A 25,456-nucleotide genomic window follows, 5' to 3' on the forward strand; every position below is an offset into this window, starting at 1 on the left:
TCTTATGAGATTAGGCATATCCTGTAATCTTCAGATTGATTTTTGATGTGAGTTTTAAAAAGATTTAAGGACCCATCTGTGCCCTTTAGGCTGCTGTTCCAGTGTGAAAGAATATTCAGAACATCACAAAGAAATATGAATGATATATTTTTACATATTGTTACAGTAAACAACATTTTCTCAACTTTGACTGTATAGTATGTATAGATTCTAGCAGGTGTCTCACCTAGTGAGCATCATGGAGTGGGTATATGACCCCCCCCCATTGAAGTTCTGGATCCATATGAAACAAAATCACACAACAGTTGTATTGGGCTCGGGCATGTGGCTCTGACCCCAGCTACTCAGGGATTGGATGTGCTCACATCCACTGTTTGTGGCTACTGACTCTTCACTGACTCTTAACAGACAACCCAAATGTCTTGGGCAGCCTGGGTTTTTGGGAGTGTCTTGGGGTCTCAGCTCTGATCAGGATCTCCCAGTTGCTAGAGGGGGAAAGGGTGAACCCGCTAAGAGAGTTACTCCTTGACAGTGCCCTCATGGGTCTAGATACATACCGACTTGCCTAGGTAATGCACTACGTCTCTCCTCTCTGTGGCAGGCACAACCTAACGAGAGAGTGTACGGGATTTAATGAACTTTGTTACCAGGAATCTTTGCCTAGACAAGGGGTCTCACAGGTTTCGGAAAATGTAAAGCCAGTCCCAAACGCCAAGCTACATGAGTAGGTGGGAGGACATGTTAGGCCATCCCATACCAGAGGCCCGATGGTTAAAGATTTGCAGATTGACCCATGGGTGTTCCCTTGAATCCAGGTTCCAAGAGAATGTGTACAATGTCCTGACCTTATGATATCAGACGCCAAGTAGCTTGGACAGAGTGTTCCTGGAAGCGGATACTAGATGTTGGAGACATAGGGGGGCTTCCTTTGCATATGGGGGGGGATGCTCATTTATCAGGCCCACAGATCGCTCCCCACCTGTGACGGAAACCTCCATCACTGGAGCCACTGGAGAGGCCTGACAGCCAGCATCCTCCCTATTGACTATGGGTCCTGACTTTGTAAAGACTTCTGTGTCACCCCCCCCGCAGTAGATCACCCCAGCAATTGCTGAGGGGATTATCTCCAGCAGACAGCCAGAATCTGTAAACAGAGAATGACCACCATTGTTTCAGTTTATCATCAAATCCCCCCCACCCCATGGTGCATTAATGTGTTGTATAAATCAGTCTTTGTTTTTGTTTATACCCAGGGCCGGCCCTACAATGGAGCCGACTGGGGCAATTGCCCCAGGCGGCACTTTTGAAGGGGCGGCACTTTGCCGCCCCAAGCGCTTTTTTTTTTAAGTGGAGGAGAGAGAGGGGCGCCGAGTGGTTTTTGCTTACCCGCTCGGCGCCCCTCTCTCTCTCCTCTGCGGCGAGTCTCCGTGCTCTGCCACGGTGCCGGCTTGTAATGCTGAGCGCCGGAAGTGACGTCAATTTACGGCGCTCAGCATTGCAAGCCGGCACCGTGGCAGAGCAAGGAGACTCGCCGCAGGACTGTTTAAAGGTAAGTTAGGATAGATAATAAGGGGGGTTAGGGTAGATAATGGCGTCGGCGAAGTTTAAAATGCCGCCCCCCCGGCATCCGGAGGGGGCGGCGTTTTAAACTTCACCACAGGCGGCATTAAGTCTTGGGCCGGCCCTGTTTATACCTTACACTGAGTCTCGGCTAGTGACTGGGGAACCGGGGAAAGAGTGTGTCCCAGGCTAAGGGGGCACAAGACAGCGGAGGTAGTCGGTCGGACTATCCAGCTCCGCGACACCACCTTTCTCTCCTTATGTGATGCTCTTTCACAACACCTCCATGTCCAGGGAGGAATGCTGATGCGCCACGACCAGTCTTTTGCAGCTAAATGTCTGATTCCACTCCATTGGCAAAGTCCTCCAGTGCCGTGTTACAAGGAATGGGCAGCTAGAATAGAGAGGGTAAGGGCAACAGAGGAATTCATTCATTCATCCATAGGCGCAATCAACGATTCATTGCAACCTTGATCACATGTGTAGATTTAACTATAACTGAACTGTCCAGTGAGTAGTCTCTCAATGCCTCTGGACCTGTTTCTCTCTGTGCCACCTGAGCATTCCATGGCATGTTACACTTTTCACTCTCCTTCCCCCCACAATTTTATAACTATTTGTTCTTCTTTTCTTCCCCTCTTCTCTTCTTCTTCATTCCCTACCTGACTTCTTCTTCTTCTGCTTTTGTCCTTATGTTCAGAGGTTTGGTATTGATAATATGGCTGGCCAATGTCATGGACCCCTAGATTGTTCAGTACCGATGGAGTGCACCAGTGCATGGAAGATGAGGTAACTGGGGAGGTCAGCCACAAACATGTGGGCTCGGTTGGGGTGGTGGTGAGGTTGTAGGAACAAAGTGTCTCTGGCATGACAAGAATGGCATTCACTCCAGTTGGTCTTATGTCAATGTTATCTTTTAATCCTGTGCTGAACCTATTGACTCTTATCTCTTCACTCTTTTATTCTGTACCCCATGCTGAAAATCAATAAACATTAATTTACAATATTCCTGTGGGCAACTTGGTGCTTTATTGGGAAACAATACACTTTTTCCATTGCATTGCATTAATCGCCATGAAATTTACCTCCAAGGCCACTGTCCTGTCTGCTGATTTATGAGGTCATATACAGACCTTCTGCCTAAGAAGGATGAGTGGGTCTGGTTAGGTCTATGTGTGGAGCAGAAGTGCACTAGGAAACCTGATTGCCCAAAAACGTGATCTGCCACCTCAATTTGTGTCACAAGGACTGCTGTCACCTGATGCCTAGTCGGCTTAGACCAGTCCTGGAAGTATGTTAAAACTTCGTATTTGGCCTGACAGTAAGATTCAAGTCTATCCTGATGGATTTGGGGAAACAAATAAAAATTATTATTATTTATTTAGTTAAGGAAGATGTGATGTCAAGAGTTGGAAAATATAAATTTGGATAACTTAAAGGGGAATTGTCTTGTGTAAGATACAATCATAATTACACCCAGCACTGAAAAGCATCTGTCCTTTGTGTTATTATTTAATGTTCCATTTTTCAAAGTCAAAAACATTGACTAATTCAAATACAGCAGAATAAAACAGGCTGGAGATATTTGATATATTTGATATAGCGCAGAATTTTCCAAACTCTCCTCCCACTAAAGTTCCAGCTCGCCAGTAAACAAAGAATTTCAAGAAGAGAGGATAAAAACAATTTATTGCGGTTCTGGAGTTTACATTTCTGTTGCTTACGGTAATGTGTATCACTATGTTATTTAAAAATAAAAACAAAAGCACAGATGGAACCCCGTATTAACAGACACAGCAATAGTATGGCAAAACAGACTTTTTTGAAATGTCAAAGTAATCATGAGCATAGCATTGTTTGGTTTTGATCGCCTCCTTTACATGCTAAACCAGAGATAAAAGTAGTTACAAAACAAAATGAAGAGTTTTCCAAAATAATAGAAGAGGGAATGCACGCATGGAACACATAATGGAGGTTGGGGTTTTGCATTGATAATCCAACACTTCAAGGCCTTCAGCTGTGTTGTATTATTGCTTTTGTTTCACTGTAAGCCTTGTCACATTTTTGTTTTGTCTAAGGCAGGACTACCAGACACAGTCAAGATCCATGGAGAATTCAACCTTACAGTGTGTTTATCAATGGCTTGAAAGCTTGGAAAATGACTTAGATTCAGAAGAAACTTGGCAGTTTTGCAAATATTTTGGATTACATTTCATTTTCAAAGTTTCCTTAAAATGTTGAATTTTGCAAATCTGTTAAACAAAAAAAAAAATTGTCACAGGGCCAACGAAATGAGAAATAACATTGAGAATACCAGTGTCACGAGGGTCATCTTAGTCCTTGCATTTCTAAAGAACTGGAAAATGTGTTCATTTTTCTGGACAGATTTATGGCCAAACCAGACCACTACTTAAGCTTTTTGAATCCTAAACCTAGTCCCATAATGTGAACGTCAGCTCTTTGGACATGTCTGTGTTACAAGATGAAAAACATGCCCAAGTTCTGCCTGAGTTGTGGCCAGATTGCTCCTGTGTTTCACTACCGAACTCTTTGGTTCGTTTGATTGGGAGCTACCTCACACATTATACATGCCAATACATTTCAATGTATTATTTATACCATTAGCATTACGCATTTTCTAACATAGCTGCAGGAGTATAGATATGTTCGCCCACAACCAGTGGCCATTTTTTTGTTTGCTAAGTTGGATGTCCATTTTCCTTCAAGATATTTGCTTGATGGGTCTTGAAAAGGTAAATGATGACCCCCCCAAATATATTTTCATCAATTTAATGTCAAGATGGTAGACAGTGGATAGAGAGGTACATGATGTTCTCATCCCACCAATGAGACTTTTTAAAACCTTTTAACCCCCTTTGCCCCACTGGGCAGGGAGTGGGGTTTTAAGGGGTTTAAATGTACAGTAACATCCCATCCCACTGGAAAAAGATGGGGAGAAGGGAGGGTATTTAGCCACCATAACCTTCTAAGGTTAATTTAATTACCTCATATTACGTTTGGGGTGGGGAAAGAGGGAGGTCAGTTGTTACACCCCCTTGGTTAACAGAGGTCATATTTATTGATTTATATTTTCCTAGGTTGGGAGTGACTTTAATTTTATGAGTTGAAACTTTTGGAAGTATTGAAACTCACAGATTAATGAATCTACTAGTTGCCTGCTTTTTTGAACACGCATACATTTTACATTCATTAGACTCTCCTGCCAGGAGTGCATGCATGTTGAGTTATTTTAAGTGCTAATGCAAGCTGCACAGATTTGCTGACACACCACCTTTAAAATACCTTTTCTGTCATACTGGAAAATGTGATGTAATAATTGATCAGCTTCTAGTATGCAGGTACCTTTGTAGCACTGGATGAAATACTGTTTAACAAAGGGTGTAGCTCCATTCGCCAATAGTTTAAAAACATATTTTGGTTTGAAAGTTTACCAACAGTAAAAGTAAAAATTATCAAATTGTGTTGAGCAGGTTAGGCTGATTTGACTGACAACTCACAGTGAGTCGCTATGAAAATGTTATCACCCAAAATTGACTTGAATTGGAGTTGGCATAGTCAACTGCGGTCAAGGGATTTCAAGTCACCTTTGTAACTCAACTGACAACTTAAACCTTTGCAAACTGACTTGCACCTTGATAATGACCTCTCATGCCTTTCTAGATATAGGCATAAAAGCACTAGATTTGGTTTCAATATATGTTATACAGTGAGTAGCTGGCTGTTTGTACTGAAACTAACAGTATGACCCTATACCACAGGGGAGTGCTAAGGTGGGTGACACGAGTGCATGGCACCCAGGCGCCCCAGTTACTTTGGTAGTAGGGTGGAAGAAGTGCAGCAGTACACACAGAGTTTGGACGCAGCAGTGAAGGGGAGCAGCTGCACTTATGGTGAGAAAAGTATGAGAGTATGTATGTATATACATATATATGTGTGAGGGATATTTTCTTGGCACACTTTGGGCCCCTTAGTACCAATTGAGCATCGTTTAACTGAGTATTGTTGCTGACCATTTCCATCCCTTTATAACAACAGTGTACCCATCTTCCGATGGCTACTTCCAGCAGGATAATACACCATGGCACAAAGCTCAAATCATCTCAAACTTGATTCTTGAACATGACAATGAGTTCACTGTACTCCAATGTGAACGTGTCACCATAGTTAATGCTCCCTGTAACCAAGGCCATCAACAGAAAATATGCAGCAGGGCTGCACTAAAACCGGTGGTGTCTTGCGGGGTGCATTTGACAAATTTTACCCTAGTTCTGAATCTACCCTGTGGAAGCGGGGGTGGGTCACTTTAATCTAATCTAAATGTTAAACAATGACCACGAATATTTGAAGCTTTAAATCCTGCATTAGTGTTACCCCAAATTTAGAGATGGATTACAATATTGCCATTGAGAATCTGTTAACCTATAACGTATAAATTGGAGGGTTTTTATTTTGTGTGTAGCTAACATTGAAAGATTAAGACAAGATAGATTAATGCCCACAGGTGGGCCAGCATGGGCTATAGTGGACCCTGACTGTGTTGCAGAGGAGAAGGGGTAGGCTTTTTGACAGGGAATTTAGGAGGTGGAGTTGGGGACAGATTATTTAAGGGGCTGTTTTTCCCGGGTTCAGGAATCATTCTTGTGGTTATCTTATCTGGTTGCGGCATTAATGGCCCATTGTGAGTAAGGGTTTTTAAAGAAGTTACAAGGCCTGACATTAAAGTTAATATTGAAGTTAAATTTGACAATAAATCTAATAAAGGAAGACATGGAAGAGGGGGTGGGTTGATATATTACGGTGATCCTTGCTTTTCCCAAAATTGCGAATTTCTGCAGCTGCTGGATCATATCTTATCTCATGTAGTATATGTGGATCTTTCATGATGACTGAGGCTTGATTTATCTGTTTCTGCTAATACGATGATAACATCTACTAAATAACAGCGGTGTAGCTGCACTCGGTAGTATGGGCCCCAGCTGCTATTCACCCACTGTGGCCCTAGCACCCAGCATGTGAGCAGCAAGCTGTAGAAAAGTGTCAATCATCATAGTGTTCTGCGGAACTCATAGGATTTAGAAACACTCACAGCTTCTATTCGTTATCATAAAAAGTCTCCACTTATAGCTACTCTGCTTCGCAGATACTAACTCATCATGTTACAGATGAAAACAAGTGATATTTTTAATTAGCAGGTTTCACACAACATACAAAATGGTCAGCAATAAACAGAAACATCTTTCATGTTACATAATGGTATTCAAAGGTATGGGAAAGAAAAAAAAACAACTCTTTTACTTTCATCTGCATATATACGCCATACACATACTTTATGCATTAATGGAATAATGCATGTTCATTATGCATCTGAAGCTAAATATTTCAGTTGTAGACAAAAATAATTATAAAAAAGACATTTGTTTGCATATCAGACAATACAAAAAGCTGAACCCGCTAGGGATAATTTGTTACTTGTGTATTTACGCTTTAACTATTTATTCTAGAAAACATACATACAGTTCTCTAAAATTAACCCTCTGGGTACCAGAAGGATTGAGTCATTCACTTGCATACGACTTGTTGCAAAACCATTTGGCACACATAGGGTTATGGCAAGAACAATGACAACGGTAAATGCTCACTTAGAAAAAGGCAGGATTGGTATGCTCAATGATACAGCGCTTGCAGTGGCGTTTGACAAACCGGAGAGCATCTACAGAGACTTCACAATCCTGTACATTTAACATCTGAAGGTCAAAGCAATTGGCAGCAACGATTTGTAGCCCCTGGCCCGTGATGCTCTCACAAGACTTGAGACTCAGACGTTTTAAGTTAAAACAGTTCAAGGCTAAGAACTCCAAGCCAATATCAGATACTAGAGGGCACTTCCCAATATCTAAAGATTTCAGTTTTGTGCAATTTTTTGCTAGGTATTCCACACCATGATCTGTGATACCTTCACATCCTCGTGCATTGAGGTAGCGCAGCTTACTGCAGTACTTGGCAATGTATCGGATGCCCACATCTGTTATCCGGCCACAGTGGGCTATGCTTAGGTACCGCAGACGTGACTCCAGCTTGGCGATCTCACGCATACCAAAGTCACTTACAAAGCGGCAGTCGCTTACACTCAGTTCCTTGATAGATGTACAATAGATCATGATGTATCGGAGACCTTCATCTGTAATGCGTATGCAGCGACGTAGGTATAGGTGAGTTAGTTGGGTACAGTGTGCTGCAATTGTATGAAGACCCTCATCCTCTAATACGAAGCAATCTGTCATGTCCAAGTATCGAATAGAGATCTGTTTTCCATGCATTGGAGACAGCTTGATGGAAGCTTCACGGGTTAAACTAATACATGTCACTTTAGAACAACCTGTAAAGGGAAAGATGTACAAAAGACATTATAACAAATTCTTGAAGTTTAATAAAGAAAATGGTTACAATTCGCTAAAGAAAGGCAAAATATAAAAAATAATAAAATAGAACACATTAGGATACTTGATATCATCATATAAAATAATATATAAAATTGAATAAAATATATAATAATTCTATGATAATGTGTGAAAACCTACTTATGTATCTAATTTTATTTGGAAGTTCAAACTAGTCCTAGGCAGGGTACCACAGATACATCCTTATTGCATGTTATTTACAATTTGCACCATATACAACATGCAACACGAATGACAACATAATGCACAATGTGTCCTTGACAGTGTCTAATGATTGGCTGCAGTCCCTAGGCAGGAGTTGAGGACCTTGTGGATCAATTTGGGAAACATTTGTGAATAAACATATTATTCATGTATGTATCTCAGTAGGGATATGATAACGTTATCCAAATACGTACAGGGAAAATACAAACTGTAATTGATGGGCTTCAGTCTTTTTAAGCCTAAATTACAATTTCTGTAAATTAATGAGTAAATAATATTCTGCAAAAAGGAAAGCCACTAATGAAGACCATTTGTGAGGTATGTCCTATTATCATACAGAGGACCACCATGAAAGGCCATGGGACCAATGTCAGTTTCTCTAGAAGCTGAAAATAGTAAATATTACCTTCTTACTCTGCTTCTATAATCTGAATCTTCAAATCAGTCCAAAATAAACTGGCTTTTTAAACAACAAAATCAACTGTAGATTTTATTGGCATGCTGCAAACTCCAGCGATCTACTCGCCTTTAGGGAGTCCTAAAAAATCACCACTACTTCAGCTAAAGCCGCTGGTTCTAGTTAAATGTTTCAAATGAATTAAGAGGTATGGCAAACGCTGCCCTGCAGCATCTGTTAATTTTAAAGTCTTTCAACCAGATAAATGGATTGATAAAATTCAATTGTAGTTTTATCTCTGGACACATCTTACTTAAAAAGCACATGATAACTGTTTCTCATACACAGCAAAACAGATAAAAATCATTAGGCATGAAGGGTACACGGTGAGAGGTAATGTGGCGGCACAATACTTAAGCACTAAGGCATTTTTTTATAACACTATACCCCGCTTTAGTCGGGTTACTTTAATATGCCATCTGAATGTCACTGTATGTATGTCATTCCAATTTCCTGGGCGGTCAGCAGGGGCAGATTTGCTCAGGGGGCAATTGCGGAGTAACTGAGGGGGTGAGTAAGTCAGAGGGTAAGGGGCAAGTAAGCATGTATGTATATATGAGTGCATTCATGTAATGTATGTACAGTATGTTAGAGTGAGGGTGTATGCATGTATATGTTAGCATGTATGTGTGTGTGTGAGCATGCATGTATGTGTGTGATCATGAATGTGTAAGTGTGCATGTAAGGGATTATGTATTAGCATGTGTTTCTGCAAGTATGTGTGTAAGTTTGAGTGCATGTGTGCGTAAATATGTGTGCCAGTGTGTATGTGAGGGAAGCAAGGGGAAGATGGCACCAGCCCTTCGCTAGTTCAGAATTATATGCTACTAAAGCTAAGCATGAGAGTCTTTCGAATTATCATTTGACCCATCTTGGATTTCTTTTAATGTTTAAACATAAAAAGAATATTTTACTTTCCCCTGGCCAATAAGTGCTGGAGAAGTATCATTTTTGTATGGGATATCTCTTAATACGTTTAGTAACCAGCAACCTTTTGGAAGTTTAATTTTGCATTGAGGGAGTCAAACAAGGGTAAGCATCAATGGACTATATGAAGGACATTTCGCTAATTGTCCCACATACACCAGCGACTTCCACAAGGCATGTAACAGACCCTGGAGTCTGCGTAGGGACTCTTTCCCTACCCCTGGTGCCAAATTAGGGCTGAACATCCTTATGTATAATATGGAGGCATAAATTACCCAAAATACCTGCTGTCGGCCAAGAAAGGTTTCCTTGTGGGCAGTGATGCATTTATGGAGGTCGATAACCTAACCCTTGTTAAAAAGCTTTATGTCAACAATAGTAAATAATGAATTAAGTAAAACAAAAGTATTTCTAGCTTCACCACAAGTAACTGTTAGTGTAAAAGCTTCCTTTGAACTATAATGCTCTGCAATGTCTGAAAGAACAAAGACTTGCTGTACAGAAGTGTCCCAAAAGTTTGTGCTACTTAACTTGAGATTTAATAGGATACTGTAATGGAAAAACCAAGACACTATAGGCCAGAAGTTTAGCTAGCACAGCCATGTGTCTCTTGGGACGGCAGACGTACGGTTATCCAAAGGTCTGTTGTTCGCTATTCTAAATTCTACTATTCATATTAAAGTAACAGAATAAAATACAGGTTTAATAAAAACAACTTGGTTCCTTGTGCTTCTTTATCACGGTTGAAGAACAAAAGAGCAGAAATGACAGCTTCACTTTGCTACTGTTGTGCATGTTCTTCTTTGAATATATATTGTATTGTAATTATAGATCGATACAGTAGACAAAATAGATACATAATTTGTGAAAGTTAAAGGGTTTGACCATTTAAGTTGATTACTTCCTTACCTGATACATCTAAATGCTCCAAATTTGGACATAATGATACCACATCAAACACTGCTTCATTGGAGATGTTGTAACAGCCAGAAACCTCAAGTCTTCTCAGTTCTGGGCAGCACTGTGCGATTATATAAAGTCCTCTATCTGTAAGCCGCCTGCAGCCACTAACAATTACTGTCTCCAACATGAGACAGACGTTGGGGGTGTCTTGACAAAGTCTTCGGGTCAGTATTTTTAACGCCCTGTCCACATTTATTGTTTCACCAGTCAATCTTATAGTCCTCCATAGTCGGGGATCCCATGCTAGGTTATACCATCGTCTGCAAACTCGAGCACAGCGGCATAGCTGATTTGTGGGTAGGAAAGAAAAAATTTGGATGATACATTGGTCCGGCAATCGGTCAATGTTTGCCTGCTCTTTTTGATGCTTAGAAGCGAGACGTATGAGAGGATGGGTCAGGCGTGTTGGTGGTGGAGAATGAACTATTGCCACTGTTTCCCCAGTGATTGACGATGATGAAGTGGATGATCCTCTACCGTTCTGAAAGCCATGTATATTCTGTGGATATATGAGTGCGGGGCTCGGAGTACTGAGCGTTCGCATGCTCAAGTCGGAGTCTGGAAGGAACATAACACAAAAAATGTTAGCATGTGAACAGCAAATGAAAAAATATATACACACACATTTTGAGGTCATTAAATCTCCTCAAAGCTGTACTTAAAAATATAGATGGAAAATTCTTCATATTCATTTTTTCTGTGGTAGCTACATTTAGTAACATTTCTAATAGTGACAGAAACATATAGATCACCCAGAATATGACAAATTATTTTTAATACATCATAGCATTTAAATAAGACTTTTTGTAGTCACTGTAATTCAGAGACAGAACTTCAAAACATAAACACATATTTAGTAATGTTCCCATTAAAACACAGTATATTTGTGTCATAGAGACTTAACAATTATGAATGAGGTCAGTGGGTTCACAAACTTGGGTAGTATTATGTCTAGATGTACAACCATAGTGTTAGATTGCTAAAAGACAAGTGTGTTACAGCAGAGGATTCTGGATCTGTCATGAATATAAAGTGTCTTCTGTTCTTAAAACCCATCTCCTGGTGACCTAGTAAGGAAATCAATTAGATCTACGGAAATGTCATGGACAAAAACACCCTGAGATATATTCAAAAATTGGAGATCCCACTTTTAGTAATGACTCTCTGCATTTATAAATAAATATTGTGATATGACTGTGTCAAATCTGTAGCTAAATGACACATATGAAACATGAACAGTATGCATTTAACTGCATAAAGAAAGAGAGTGTTTTCATAAACACAGTTTTGATCACCTCACAGTGATTTTGTTGTCAAACTGTCAGTAGAAGGTAAATTCCACCGATTTATTTTCATGATCTTTGTGACAACCATTAGCATTAAATGGGGACGTTTCCCATGTGTGCACAAACTAACATAGTATATATTGAAAAGATTATGTCTTTAAACATCTTTAAGCCTCCAGAGCTATCATCTGGTTTACAACACCATAACTCTTCTGGTCAAACAGCCCTTCTGGGTGGTCAGTCAACTGTGGAATTCAGTGATTGCTCAACTGAAGACACTGCTTGTCAGACACATGCCAAATACATCATCCTCTACTTCTTCAGTTTGCTAATTATGATCACTAGATTACCTGATTTGAGTACAATCAGAAAAACACATAAAAAAGATTCCAGAGCTTAAAAATGAAAATCTATGAGAAAAATTACTAAAATGATCTTTGATAAACTGTTACATTGCAACATAGTGAGTTCTCAGAATTTCAAGAATAAGGTCCACTTTAGAAACAAATTGGATGTCCTAGTTAATAAGTTATTCATTAATAAAAAATGCAAAAGAACTAATCTTAAATTCTGGAAGAAATGTAAGAATCTGCCCTATTTAAGAAATGATTGTCTCCAGCTTTTAATGTTTCACATTTTTATCAACTCATGGACCACCAGGGAAGGGCATGGGGACCTATAGTAAATAATATCTTTCAAAATATGAAATGTTCAAAAAGGAAGACTTTCATTTTAAGGGCTGTGGTTAAAAAATGTCATAGTTTTCTGTCAACCTCCTTGCATTGAAGGTTGCAAAAAAGAGGAGCATGGATGGCACAGGTAGGCTGTTTTTGGGGCAGAGGTGGCACAAACATGCTGCTTAAGGGGCAGTGGCGGCACAGGCAGGGTGCTTACGGGGCAGTGATGGTACAGGCAGGCTGTTTCAGGGGCAGAGATGGCACAGGTAGCCTGTTTGGGAGAAGAGATGGCACAGACAAGCTGCTTGGGGGTAAAATATGCCACAGACATGCTGTTTTGGTGTACCATATGGGCACATGAGATCAACCAGGCAAAAAAATATTTAGTTATTTTGTAGCGGTTAAGTATGTGTATTTATAAAAAATAAATAAAGCAACAGTTAAGTATGCATGTGTTGTTCAGTGGCAAGTGTGTCCCGAAATATCAGCAAAGTAAATACAACTACTAAAGAGTTGTTAAAATCCAGCACCAAAGCAGCCATTTTAGGTAAAACACTGGCTTTGCATTATTTGATTGATTTACAAGTACATCATTTTTGGAAACCACAGTTTTCCATAAAACGATGGAGCCAGACAAGCAGATTGTCAACAAAAGACTAAATGTAAATACCGTATCGAAGACATTGCAGGAAGTGCAGTTAAACTATAATGAGCTGTTTTTGGACCATCATTTGAACTTTTGGAACACAAGTTAAATTTCTGTTAAATGAATCATGGATTAGCGTAATGCATGCTTCACTACTTCCAAATGTTCTCATTAAATATTGGTATTTTTAATAGTCATCTCTAAACCCATTAAGCAATTTGAATATCAGGATGGCAAGAATAAATTTAAAGTAGATTTCTTTGACTTTGAGGCTTGCATGCTACAGACCTCAGAGTTCAACCCCATTAAGGGTTCCCTGGGGAGCTGGGATTGGCAAATTTTAAGATTCTAGGTTGGGCTAAAATAATATAATTTTTCAAACAATTACCGGTATATACAATATTATATAATTAAAGCTGCAAGATAACTGGAAACATTATCTGCTTGGGTAAAATATATATGATTAGCTATAATTATTTGGTTCTATTTTTTAATGTTGAACTTTGTGGAATTGTCATTTTAACCTAAATTACTATGTTACAATATTATATTATTTACAGAATGTGATTCATTTGTGGCCAGTGGTGTAAACTGAATCTACACAAAACCATTGAAAATTATAGAGGCAAAAAAAGTCTAATATTAATATTACATATGTTTGCCAGGTACTGGGTATCTAGAAATAAGCCCTTTAATACCTTTCACTTGGAAGAAAAAAAGGAGTATAAAGTGGATTAAGCCTAGGGCCTAGGGCCTAGGCTGCCTAGGGCCCTTATTAATCAGTAGTGCCCAATTAGACCATGGAATACAATTAACTTTAATAGCGTGATATAGATTTTTTTTTTTTTGAAAGTATGACTGAGATATATTTTATAATAACTTATTTTATAATAAAAGAGCCCATAAAAAGTTAGATCTGCCCCATAATACTATAAAACTTAGACTTCTATAGACTCATACAATTCATTTTTGCACAGTGGCCATCTACTGGCTGTAGTTGGATATGATGCCATTGCGTGAACACACAAGGACTTATGAAGATCTATGTCAGAAAGGGCAACAATCTCTACTCAATGTACTCACAACAGTGCCTGTGAGGGACATCCTGGAAGGGGAAGAGAAACAGATGAAGGGATACTACCATTACTAAGGCCTTCAGTGGCATCATTTCCTCAACAACTGCATCTCACATGACAATGTATATCAGACCAAAACCTTACCGAAATAAAGATGAATGGTTAACTTGTTTAATATTTCTTGAAATAATGAATTAACATAATTGCTTAGGGAAAGTAAAATATTGTACAATGTTTTGGAAAACTATTCTTGCGTTGTAACAAACACAGACCTCAGTTGTTTATTGTTTACATGGTGATCACTAAAGAAAGTAAGCAATTGTTGATTGTTTTATATTTGCATGCAAGCAATGGAATGAAAATTGAAAGGGAGAAGCAAGGCGAGCTAGAGATTCTGAGAGATGGGCCATGTAGACATTAAACATGTTTACATGTGTATATATACATACATGTACATGTACACAAAAATATTACTGTTACAAAAACATGGATACATTTTTTGTAATAAAGTATAAAGTGTATGTATAAAGTCTGTAAGTATTCTTTTTCAGACAGCTTTATCATTAGAGTTACATTATGTGCTAAATACCTCTTAAAATGCAAGCTAGCCTGTTTTACAGATCAGAGATTGTGGGGACATATTATTTTCCACTGGATGTGGAGAAGTAAACCAAGTTTTGTAATGTCTGATAACAAATAGCTGTGGCTCCAACAAGTATTTAGCAGAAGGAAACATGGATAATATTGTCAAGAGGCATGCCGTCAGTCGAAGCAGGACTAATAATATATGGTGAATATGAGACTAAGAGACGGGCCAAGTGACCTGAACTGCATCAAAGCTTTCTGTAATCTGAGGACAGTAACAATTCCCATCTATCCCATTGCCTTACACATCTTGATACACATTTGCTTTAACTAAAGCATTCTTAATATGGGAGCAACTTAAATGTATGGCTGGTGAGCTCTGCAATGATTCAATGTTTACAGGGACCCTACAGAAATAGTGATAGAAACAGGAAACTTGACGGTAGATAAGACCCATTCAGCCCGTTTAGTCTGTCGCTTTTTCCTAAAGTAAAGACTCAAACCTTATTGGTCCTTGGCCTTGCCTTAGGTTCAGGCTAGCCATATGCTTAACCCATGCATGTGTAACTGCCCTTGCTGTGTTACCCTCTACCAGAACATTGTTGTTTCACGTATCTACCACACTCCCAGTAAAGTAAAACTTTCTTACCTTACATCTAAGCCTTTGACCCTTTAGATTTAGAATATGGCCTTGCGTTCTAACATTTCTCCTTTGAAATAAACTCTCCTCCTGTACTTTGCTAAATCCATTTATGTATTTCAACCTTTCTATTACACCCTCTCTCTCCCTTCTGTCCTCCAAGCTATACATTTTGATCTTTTTATCTTGCAAACTAGTCACTATTTAGTGTTACATTCTCTGGAACTCTGAAGCAATGTTAGAAATATTGAGCTATCACCATGGAAACCAAAGGACTATACCAGTTAACCCCTTAATGACAAAGCCCGTAAATGTACGGGCTCAAAATGCATTGTTTTTAATGGGTTTACGGACCGCCCATTGTCCTTAAGGGGTTAATGTCTATTTTTATGATTATTATTGTTTTAAATAGCACCATCATATTCCGACCTAACAATTTATATATAACATAACACGATGGCATACAGAAAGAACAGGTGAAGAGGGCCCTGCTCAAATGAGCTTACAATCTAGAGAAAAATATAACAAAAATCCATACTTTCTAAAGTATACTATTCTACAGATGGTCAGCTGTTATACTAACAGACTTCTTTCAATTTTTCCCTACTATGTGTTAGTAAAAATAGGACTGTCTGACTCATCTTTGAAAAATGACTTTGGTTTCTATTCAAAATTAATCTTAGTGATTTCTCCATGTCATGCATATTCACACATTGGTACTAAAGGGGCATCAACCTTGTACAAGGTTATATATATATAGTATATACTGTATATTATATATATATATATATATATATATATATATATATATATATATATATATATATATATTGCTCTAGACTTCATCGTCTAAAATGGGACAGAAATTAAATACAGACAGGTCTCTAAACTAAGCTTGTAAGATTAATGTTTCAATAAAAAAGCGACCACAAACTATAAAATAATGTATATTTTTGTGGTGGAAAATGATACCTTTTACCTCTGGATTTGTTGAAAGGTCTACAACACCAACACCATTTCTTGGATGCAGTTATTAAATAAAATGTGTGACTTAACACCGGCCAGTTTAAATAGTAGGATTTCCAATAATATTGAAATTTCAGATCATTGAGATAACGTTTAAGTTTTAGCAGATAGTTAGGAATCCCCAAAGACCTACAATTAGAATTAGATCCTAGATTCCAGATGTTTGATAATTCCTCAGTGTATACTGAGTTCCAAGTACTGGAGCTGGGCAGGTGTGATTTGTATCACCACAGAGTTAAAATGGATGTATTGAAAGACCATTCAAAAAGAACATCATAAAACCTCATGTAGTGGGCCTTCCATGATATATATCAGGTTTTGTTATGTATCAAACAATGTTCTCATTGTCTGTTCAGTATGTCCTGTGAAAAATACTTGAGCGCTGAGATATGTTCCCTTTGTACATAGACTTTGTCCAAACGCACAAACCAATGACATATGTTAAAAGAATCTCCAAGTGAGGGTGCATTGTTGTGCTGCAGAGCTCTGGAGTGCAAAGAAACCAGGTTTGTTTATGTTCTCTCTATCATTCACTCTCTCCCTCTGTCTGACAGACCAGAGATCTCCCCGTTCTCTGGGGGTCATCTCTCTCTTTCAGCTCTTCCTGCTCCTGGCAGATCTCCCCCCTCCTCTCTGTTTCTTCCTTCCTCCTGACAAATCTATGTCTCTCACTTTCCTTTCTCTTCACAAATGTCTCTCCTTCATCTTCACCGACTCTACTCTCTCTCCCACCTCCTGACATATCTCTCTCCCCCTCTACCACATCTTGGTAAATGTATTTCTCTCACTTTTAACAGATCCCTCTGTCTTTCCTTTTTGCCACATAGCGACCTCCTTCCTAACAGGTCCTTCTCTTGCTCCACTTCACATCCCTTATCACCTGCAATGAGCCTCATATTAAAAAGCTACTGCCCAGTACAAAGCTACACACATTCCAATTCATAACTTAGATGGCTCCATCTCCTCCATCAAACCTGTTTCCACCTTCCTTCTATCTTTTCGTTCTGACCTTCATCTCCACAGCACCTCCACCACACTTACACAGAACACCATTGCAGACCCAGTATACAACACCATTTCCCTCCATGACCACTACTGAAGTTAGGATTCAAGTCCACTAGACTTCCAGCTACAGTCAGGGCTCCTGCTCTCCTACACAAGACCAGATTTTCTCTTCAACTAGGTCGCCACACACTGCCCATTATAACTGCCACTACAACCGTGAAGGTGCTAGAAGAACTTTCTCAAGCGTGCTCTCTCTATATATTTCTCATAATATACAGTAGGGTCATAACATTAGCCATTTTTGGGACACATGCCATGTTCATATGCTGCTGGCCAGTACATTTAAAGTGCTGCCCTGCAGTATGTAATATGTATAAACTAACAAAAGGTAACAGTAGGATTTGGTTGTCCTAGATAACTGCTAATACTACTTTTTGAATAATAATTATATTTGAGTAAAGTGGGTGTTCTTTATAAGACATGGATAATATATAACCAAATAGTTGACATGTTGAAAGAATTGTTACACATACTATGTGCATCTCATCTTCCATTTTAAGTAAATACAGGTTTTGTGATAATTATAAATGAACAGCTAGCCTTCTTCAAATTATCACTATTATTCAGTACTCTATTAGGTACTACCAAGGTAATATGTAATTATATTTCCACTGTATATTTTTTAATTATATGTTTGGCTGCATCTTCAATAAAATTTGGAAATGAAATGATGGTGATCATATGTTCTTCATAACACTGGCTGTGTAGATGACTTCAAATATATCATATATTTCTACCCTGATAACAATGTCTGCTATTGAAGAGTGCATACAGGAAATCCCCAGAGCTTGTCTCTACTTAATAGGAATAAATACAAGGAGCAAAATGCCTTTCCAGAATGTAAACTTGGACCAGGTCCCCAGGATGTACAACAGAAGATTTGACAGCTTTTTCAAAACTAAGTTTCAGATAGATATACTTAGAGCACTACTGCTAACTTGGCTGACCATATTTCTGCACTCAGTTTATTAGTACCCTGTCTTTATAAGATATATTAGTCTCTGTTTGTTTAGAAAGGAATGGTGTTGGTCTTCTGAGACCTAACCACTAAGATTAGCTCTGTGTAAAACTATAATTAACTCTGCTGTATTTAGTTTAATCACATCTTTATCTTTAGAGATAAATGACTTGCATGAAGCATCACAAAATCTTATGGTTAACCAAAAATCCCGGGAGAAGTGGTTCAGGAACACAATGGCAACCCCGAGTGTATAGCTTGAAGATTTCTTTGGCCCAAGTGGAATGGCTTGGATGTGCTGGGCAGCTCCATTAATTTACTGTGTGTAAGTATGTTAGCCCGTGTGTAAGTGTGTTAGTTCACGTGTGTGTAAGTATGTTAGCCTGTGTGTAAGTGTGTTAGTTCATGTATGTGTAAATACACTAGTGTGTGTAAGTATGTTAGTGTGTGTAAGTATGTTAGCGTGTGTAGAATGAGCTTGAGGGTTCCAGCCGTACATCTTGCAAGGAGGCTGAGCAGCATGCACAGAGCTCGCTCATGAAGCGTTCTAGCTTTAGCAAGTTAGCCAAAAGCACAAAATAGACACATGCTTCTGCTTCAACCACGATTACACTGCGTACACATTGATTTCTATATGAAGATATATCTCTTAAATACATAATATAAGACATTATAACACTTGAATTTCACAAATATATCACTTTTTTAAAATGCAAATCCTTCTGAATACTTTGAAATTTCTACTGTGAAAAAAATGAATACCTTACTGAAGCTGGAAAATACAGTATAAACATCACTTCTCAAAATATAGTTTATACAAGTGGTAGCAATCAGCAATCCCCAACCATTGCTAGTTGCAGTCATTTGTGCCATAAATTCACCCTTCCCATTTACTCTCTGTCACTAATACACACTCATTCCAATTTAAACCCATACCTAAGCCATCATTTTTTTCCTTTAATTAGTAACTTAAATTAGTACACTGGAAGAGGACTGAAAGAATGTATTTCTTTAAAACTTAGTATATTACGCATACATTCTTTGGAATTGTAAGGTGTTTAGGTGGCTAAAACTATCAATTAAAAAAATACAGTAATCATCTATTTTTCTCAATATAACCCTTTTCTGTCTGACACGTCACTTTTACTTGAAAAAGCTGACCCTCCCAAAGTGTTAGAAACATTATTATAATGGTTAATTAACTTATGTGACAAGTCATTATACATAATATTTGAATACATTGAAGGGATAATATTTTGAAGGGTTTTGAGGTCACCTGACCATATATAGGACTGAGGATTGGGAATAACTAAGTGGAAGTCAAAGGATAAAGAACACGGTACATAAAACTAGTCTTTTTCTGATAAGCAAAATGAAACAACCATAAACAAAGGGGTTCATTTAAAATAAGTTCCTTACATTTATGAAAAGAAATAAATAAAAAGTATTAAAAGTGTTGTGTTTGTAAATTATTAGCCAATGGAAAGTATACTTTGTAGATTTATACAGAATGTGCTTCTCTAAATTCAAAAATTCAGTGTTAATAGAGACAAAGCACTATATAGGATTGCCATTGGGGGGCTTGACTTTATGTTTAGGTGTGTTGTACTGATTACACATGGAATTGTGGGCAAAAACATTTAGAAAGTGTGAAATGGTGCATTATTTAATTTTAGGAGTGAAATAATACATACTTAGGTTGTAGTCTCATCAAGTTTCAGGAGATCTGTATGTACTTCAAAAATTATTGTCTCCTCTTTAAAGGAATTTATGTTATTTCTTTTAAATCTGATGCAGTTACAGAGATATGAGCAGTTCAAATTTTAGCCAGCAGGATAAAAAGATTTATATCATCAGAGAGCAGTATGGCCGAAATGTAACCCTATATGCTAGCAACACCAAATTATACTTTTTAGATATCATACTGGTTAATTGATTCCTATGAGTGTGATTCTCTGCAATACCTCACATTCATTGTGGCACTCAAGGGGTTAAGAGACACTAGCAATGTCAGACTATACTCATCTGGAACAAATCAACCTTTGAAACTGAGCTATGTTATGCATTCATTTCATTAATATTTTAAAAACTGATGAGGCATAACAAAATATTCCGTCTCATATTTTATATTGTTATCATTTCTCTTTAAATATAGTAAACTATCCCTCTGTGGGTGCTAATTTACTTAAGTATGTGTAGAATTTAGAGTGGGAGGGATATTCTCGACGCCAGTAAGAGAATTATGTCCACAGACTAGTATAAAAAAGAGGAAAAAAAGAAAAAAAATTAGGAGTCCTAGGTACAAACTAGCTGAACCTATAGTCAAAATAAGTATTTACAATAAGTAACTTTTCTGGTAAACACTGAATACATATTAGAATTGGCAATAAATGATAAATAAATGTCGCAGATGTATTGTTTCTGTAAAGAAAGCGTACATCATAAAAATTAAAGCAGTGATAGCTTAGTAGAAGTACAAATTATGATCCCTTTGAAATTTTGAGATTTAGCTGCTGGTGCTAATGCTGGGATATAAAAAATCCTGGCTTGGTTAAATTCAAGTCTGTATTCAATTTTATTATTTTTGTTCTGCCTTATTCATGAGGAAGGACACAGCTAATGCAAACTAAGATGATTAAGTGGCTCCTTAAGGTTGAGGAACCTCCTTGAGGTTCTGACGGATATTGCTGTCTCATCAAACATGAGATTTTTGGAGAATGGAGAAAGCTCGACACCTAGGGCTTTGAGGACTAAATCACATCAAACTTCAAATAGTTTCGAAAATACCTTACATTTTTTCTTCCAAAGAAGACTACAATATTTTTATGGTTCCTTGTGGTCGTTTATAAAGAGGAATTCGGATGCAAAGTGAAACATGACATTTCATTGGCATAATTCACATAAACCCCCAAGGTGTCTTACAAAATTTTCTCTACAGAGTAAACGTATCTAGAATACTCAAATATTCAGAAATGCCCTATTTTCATTCTATTTTACATAAATCTTTTTTTTTTATGTTTTTAAAACTAGAAGGTACGGTACTGTGATTAGACTTACAATATCTTCCAGGCCTGGAATTATTTGGTATTCTAGAATCAATTTAGTACTGCATTATGCATTCTTCAGAAAAGAAAAGTATGGTTCAAGAATTACAATGAGCTAAATGCATTTAAATTCATTCTCGAGCACTATCGGTCTTCCAAGGCATCAATCATTTAGTTTGCGACACAAGCTGTTTTGTTTACAGACACACTCCATTAGGCCCGATACAGAGATTATTACTGGGTGGCCTCACGTTGTGACAGGATATTGCTTATGTCGTGCTGGCAGCATCACTTGCAATTAGCAAGTATATATATACATAGATTTGACTTGTAGTTATACTTTTATCTGTGTTCAGCTGGGATCAGCTAATTGACCTAGTGAGGCCATGTTGCTCTGTAGCTCTGGGAGGCCTACAGTAAAAACCACTTCAACAAATTTAATCTATTCCTGCGAGCATTCTCGTGGTAATTCATATGGAGACACCGATTCCAAAAAGTGGGGTGTTTATAAGTATGGTTATTATAATATAACACATATGTTTTCTCTATATCACACCTGTAGCTAGCTGGTAAGGGAGAGAAGAGGGCCTTGTATAGTCTACAAGGATCGAGCACTTTGCATACCATATAAGTGCATAGTTCAAAAATGTAAAAGCAGATTATTTAGGTTATCTGAATAAAAGCAGATGGAAAAGATGTTTCACTGCATTTACAATGACCTCATTTAGACAAGGATGGGTTTTTTCTGCACAAACATCATTCAACATCATTCGTCTTCATAACTAGTGGTAATGTACAAAACTGTATAGAGTCACCTTTAGCCCATATCTGATTTCCCAGCAGGCAATGTACACACATAACCAAGTAAGTGTGATCAGATGTCTCCTTTAAGAGAGATCACGTATTAAAAAAAATATTACGCAGGCCGGCAGAAATGATTTTAATGCAGCCCTGGAGAATACATATTCTAAAGCATTTCTTTTATTAAATCAGTTCAACTTAACCTACAATTCTATAGAGTTAAAGCTGGTGTCTGATCACAGGTAACCATACTTAGATGCTAATAAGTAATTGTGTTATTGGTTTCACAGTGTCACGGTTATAACTAATACTGTGTTCTGCAATAGTTATGCAACACAACTTGTTTCAGCTTACAGAAAATGTTTGCCCACGTGAAGTACAAGGACACAGTATGGGGACCCAAAGGATCTGTGTCTATTTCTAGATGAATAGTACTTTATTTAATAATGAACTTTAGTTTATATGTGACATTTCTTGTAGGAACATTTATGAGTAATTTCCTGGCTTGTAGAAATAATACAATTACTGGCCCACAGAGACGCTTATAGGAATTTGTGTTAATATTCATTTTTTGTTTGTATTATCACATGGGGGTGCCTATTAAATAAAGTATGTACTTACCACAGTAAGTAAGTGCTGCGTAAACACTTTTGTAAATATATAGTAGTGTTGTGGTGGTTGGCAACAAAAAAAACAGAAGCAGATGAAGTAACAGAAATTCTTTAGTGTGATATCATATTCGGTACCTTCAGTCACTAAGACAATAAAGCCATTTATTGGAGACCACCAATGATTGTCCATCCACAGTCCAACCCATGAAACATTTGCATCAGTAGGGAGGTAAAAGATGGAAACATGCCGCTTGTAGAGGCAGACACTTAATGTTACAAGCACACAAATAAAAGTGTGCATGAAAATGGCTGTAAGTGTGTGTGATGCAGGTGATCCATTCAGTCAGTGTCACCTTATCAAGTTTTACCTGTGCCCAGTTCACAAAATACATAATATCTTCCTTTAAATTTTTGGTTGGTGGTGCTCTAGAGTTTGTGCTGAAAGGCACTTAGGATACATATTAATCTCAGGCTCTGATGATTGTTAAGGATGGCTGTGCTTTATATACTCATAGAGATACATGATGGTTCAGTCTATGAGTTGTTTCTCACTGGCGTCAGTAAGAACCATGTGTTGCTGTATTTTGTTAATATAGGAAAGTTTAAGTAAGCAATTTACTGTATAATATACAGTATTCTCTTGTAAAAAAAAAAAAAAAAAAAAAGAGGAAATATTTGTCCCAGACTATTACATTTGTTTTTTGTGTTGTTTTTATACTTTTTTTTATACTGTTTTATAATTTAATATTATTTGTTAATATTAAGTGTATTGTATTTGTTATAGTAATAATATCCAAATAACCATGAAGGATAACTTATCTGCAATAACATTTGGATACATATTGATAAAGAGCTAATTTACTATATTTATTTTGTTTTTTGCCATGGGCTGTCACTTTGTGTCTTGCATTGGCAGTTTACTAGTGACCCTTGTAAAGAGGGTTATGTATGTATCTATTCTAATGTAGATTAGAAGAAAATAAATAAATGAAAATAAAAATAGCATTTTAAACTTTCATTTAAATTACAGATTAGGGATTAGCGGCATAATATTTTGATACATTGGCAAAGATGATTTAACTTTAATTTTGCATAACTCTTAATAATTTGTTCAGTACAAAGCATGACAAATGACAAAGTCAGATAATTTTGCCAAACTCAGTTATTTTAAACACTACATAAAGTGTTTCTTCTGTTCATTTCCTATTGCTGCATATTTTAAAATGGTATGAATGAGTAAGTAAGTAAGATCTAGACAGATAAATTTGGATTTGAACAGATGAGTTAGGTAATTTAAGTTAATGCATTGAGATAAACTTACAAAATGTATATTAATTCATAATTTGTCTTTATGTCTTATATATACAAATACATAGATACATGGATGGAACTTAGAAGAATTGGTTGCATTACAAAACAAAATGACTTGCCACAAATACTACATAATCCCCCACCTAAATACAGAAAAAATAAAGGGTTAAGTTTAGATGATTTGGGCAACACAAAGCTGGGGCTAATGTTTGGTTATAACCATCTTCCTAAAACAGCAAGTTTTTAGAAGATCTATGTATTACTAAAACGTTTTGAACATGTATTGTCCTATTTTCCTACAAATATCAGCATGTGTTGTACTGGATGGTATATCCAAAAGACATTCAATGTCTCTGCAAAGAAATGTATTTTAAATTCATTCTGCAAAAAAAAAAAGAGTGATGGACGGGTACGGCAAGTTTATTTGAGATTCTTTGCACATCTGCATCTCCAGAAAAAAATGAGCATATTTTACATTGAATATTAATCAGTTTGCATGCTAAAATGTATTGTAAGGACCAAAAGTGATGAAAGAAACAATATGTGTTTCTAAATCGAGTGCTTTAGGGAACAGTACCGTTGTAACCAGTGTATTTATAGAACACCCCATGCATAGCTAACATTTTTCTGGCTTCCAACTCTGCTTGATTCTGTTGTTCTTGGAAAGAGTTCAACATCTAGTTTAATGGCTCCTGCAAGATGCACTTTTCACACTGCCTAGAAGGGTCTGCACACACTACAAATATTGCAGACCATGTGCATTTATTTATTTATTCTGGAATTTAAATATACTTAAAAAAAACACTAACGACACTGTGCCAGAAACATAGATTGCTGGTTACACAAAATGAAATGAGAAGTGTCTTGGATGCTTCCAGCCATTCTGTTAAAACAATGAGATAAGTATCCTATTAATTACGTTGAGTATATGTGATTTCTTATAATAAGAGATTGGCTGTGTTCCTGGGGTTTATTTGGAGAAACATTTTTGTTGGAGACAAAATGGTTCGAGGGGAGCCACTAAAAAGGTGGCATTTCATATTTAATGGACAAGCATGGAAAATAGATTTAGACTGCTTAGAAAACAAAACAGTCTAGTTTCCAAAAAATGTTTTTTTATATACATATTTGAGGCTATAT

General features: G+C 37.4%; 1 protein-coding gene and 1 long non-coding RNA gene across 3 annotated transcripts in view; both read right to left on the bottom strand.

Annotated features, from left to right (window-relative positions):
• Positions 1-3,228: 3,228 nt before the first annotated feature.
• LOC128496611 (uncharacterized) lies at positions 3,229-5,358 on the bottom strand. The gene is made up of 3 exons (XR_008354247.1): positions 5,175-5,358; positions 4,853-5,140; positions 3,229-4,780 (listed from the first exon to the last, which is right to left on the bottom strand). It is a non-coding gene; the product is annotated as an uncharacterized LOC128496611 (long non-coding RNA).
• Positions 5,359-6,737: 1,379 nt separating this feature from the next.
• FBXL7 (F-box and leucine rich repeat protein 7) overlaps positions 6,738-25,456 on the bottom strand; it is a 103,836-nt gene continuing 85,117 nt past the window's right edge. For both annotated transcript variants that reach the window (XM_053466313.1, XM_053466312.1), the window contains 2 exons: positions 10,537-11,148; positions 6,738-7,957 (listed from right to left, as the gene is read on the bottom strand). In XM_053466313.1, the coding sequence (XP_053322288.1) occupies positions 7,221-7,957; positions 10,537-11,148 (1,349 nt within the window). In that variant the 3' untranslated portion in view covers positions 6,738-7,220. The remainder of the gene's footprint in view (positions 7,958-10,536; positions 11,149-25,456) is intronic.

This window comes from Spea bombifrons, chromosome 5 (assembly GCF_027358695.1).
Source record: "Spea bombifrons isolate aSpeBom1 chromosome 5, aSpeBom1.2.pri, whole genome shotgun sequence".
NCBI classification, from domain to species: Eukaryota; Metazoa; Chordata; class Amphibia; order Anura; family Pelobatidae; genus Spea; species Spea bombifrons.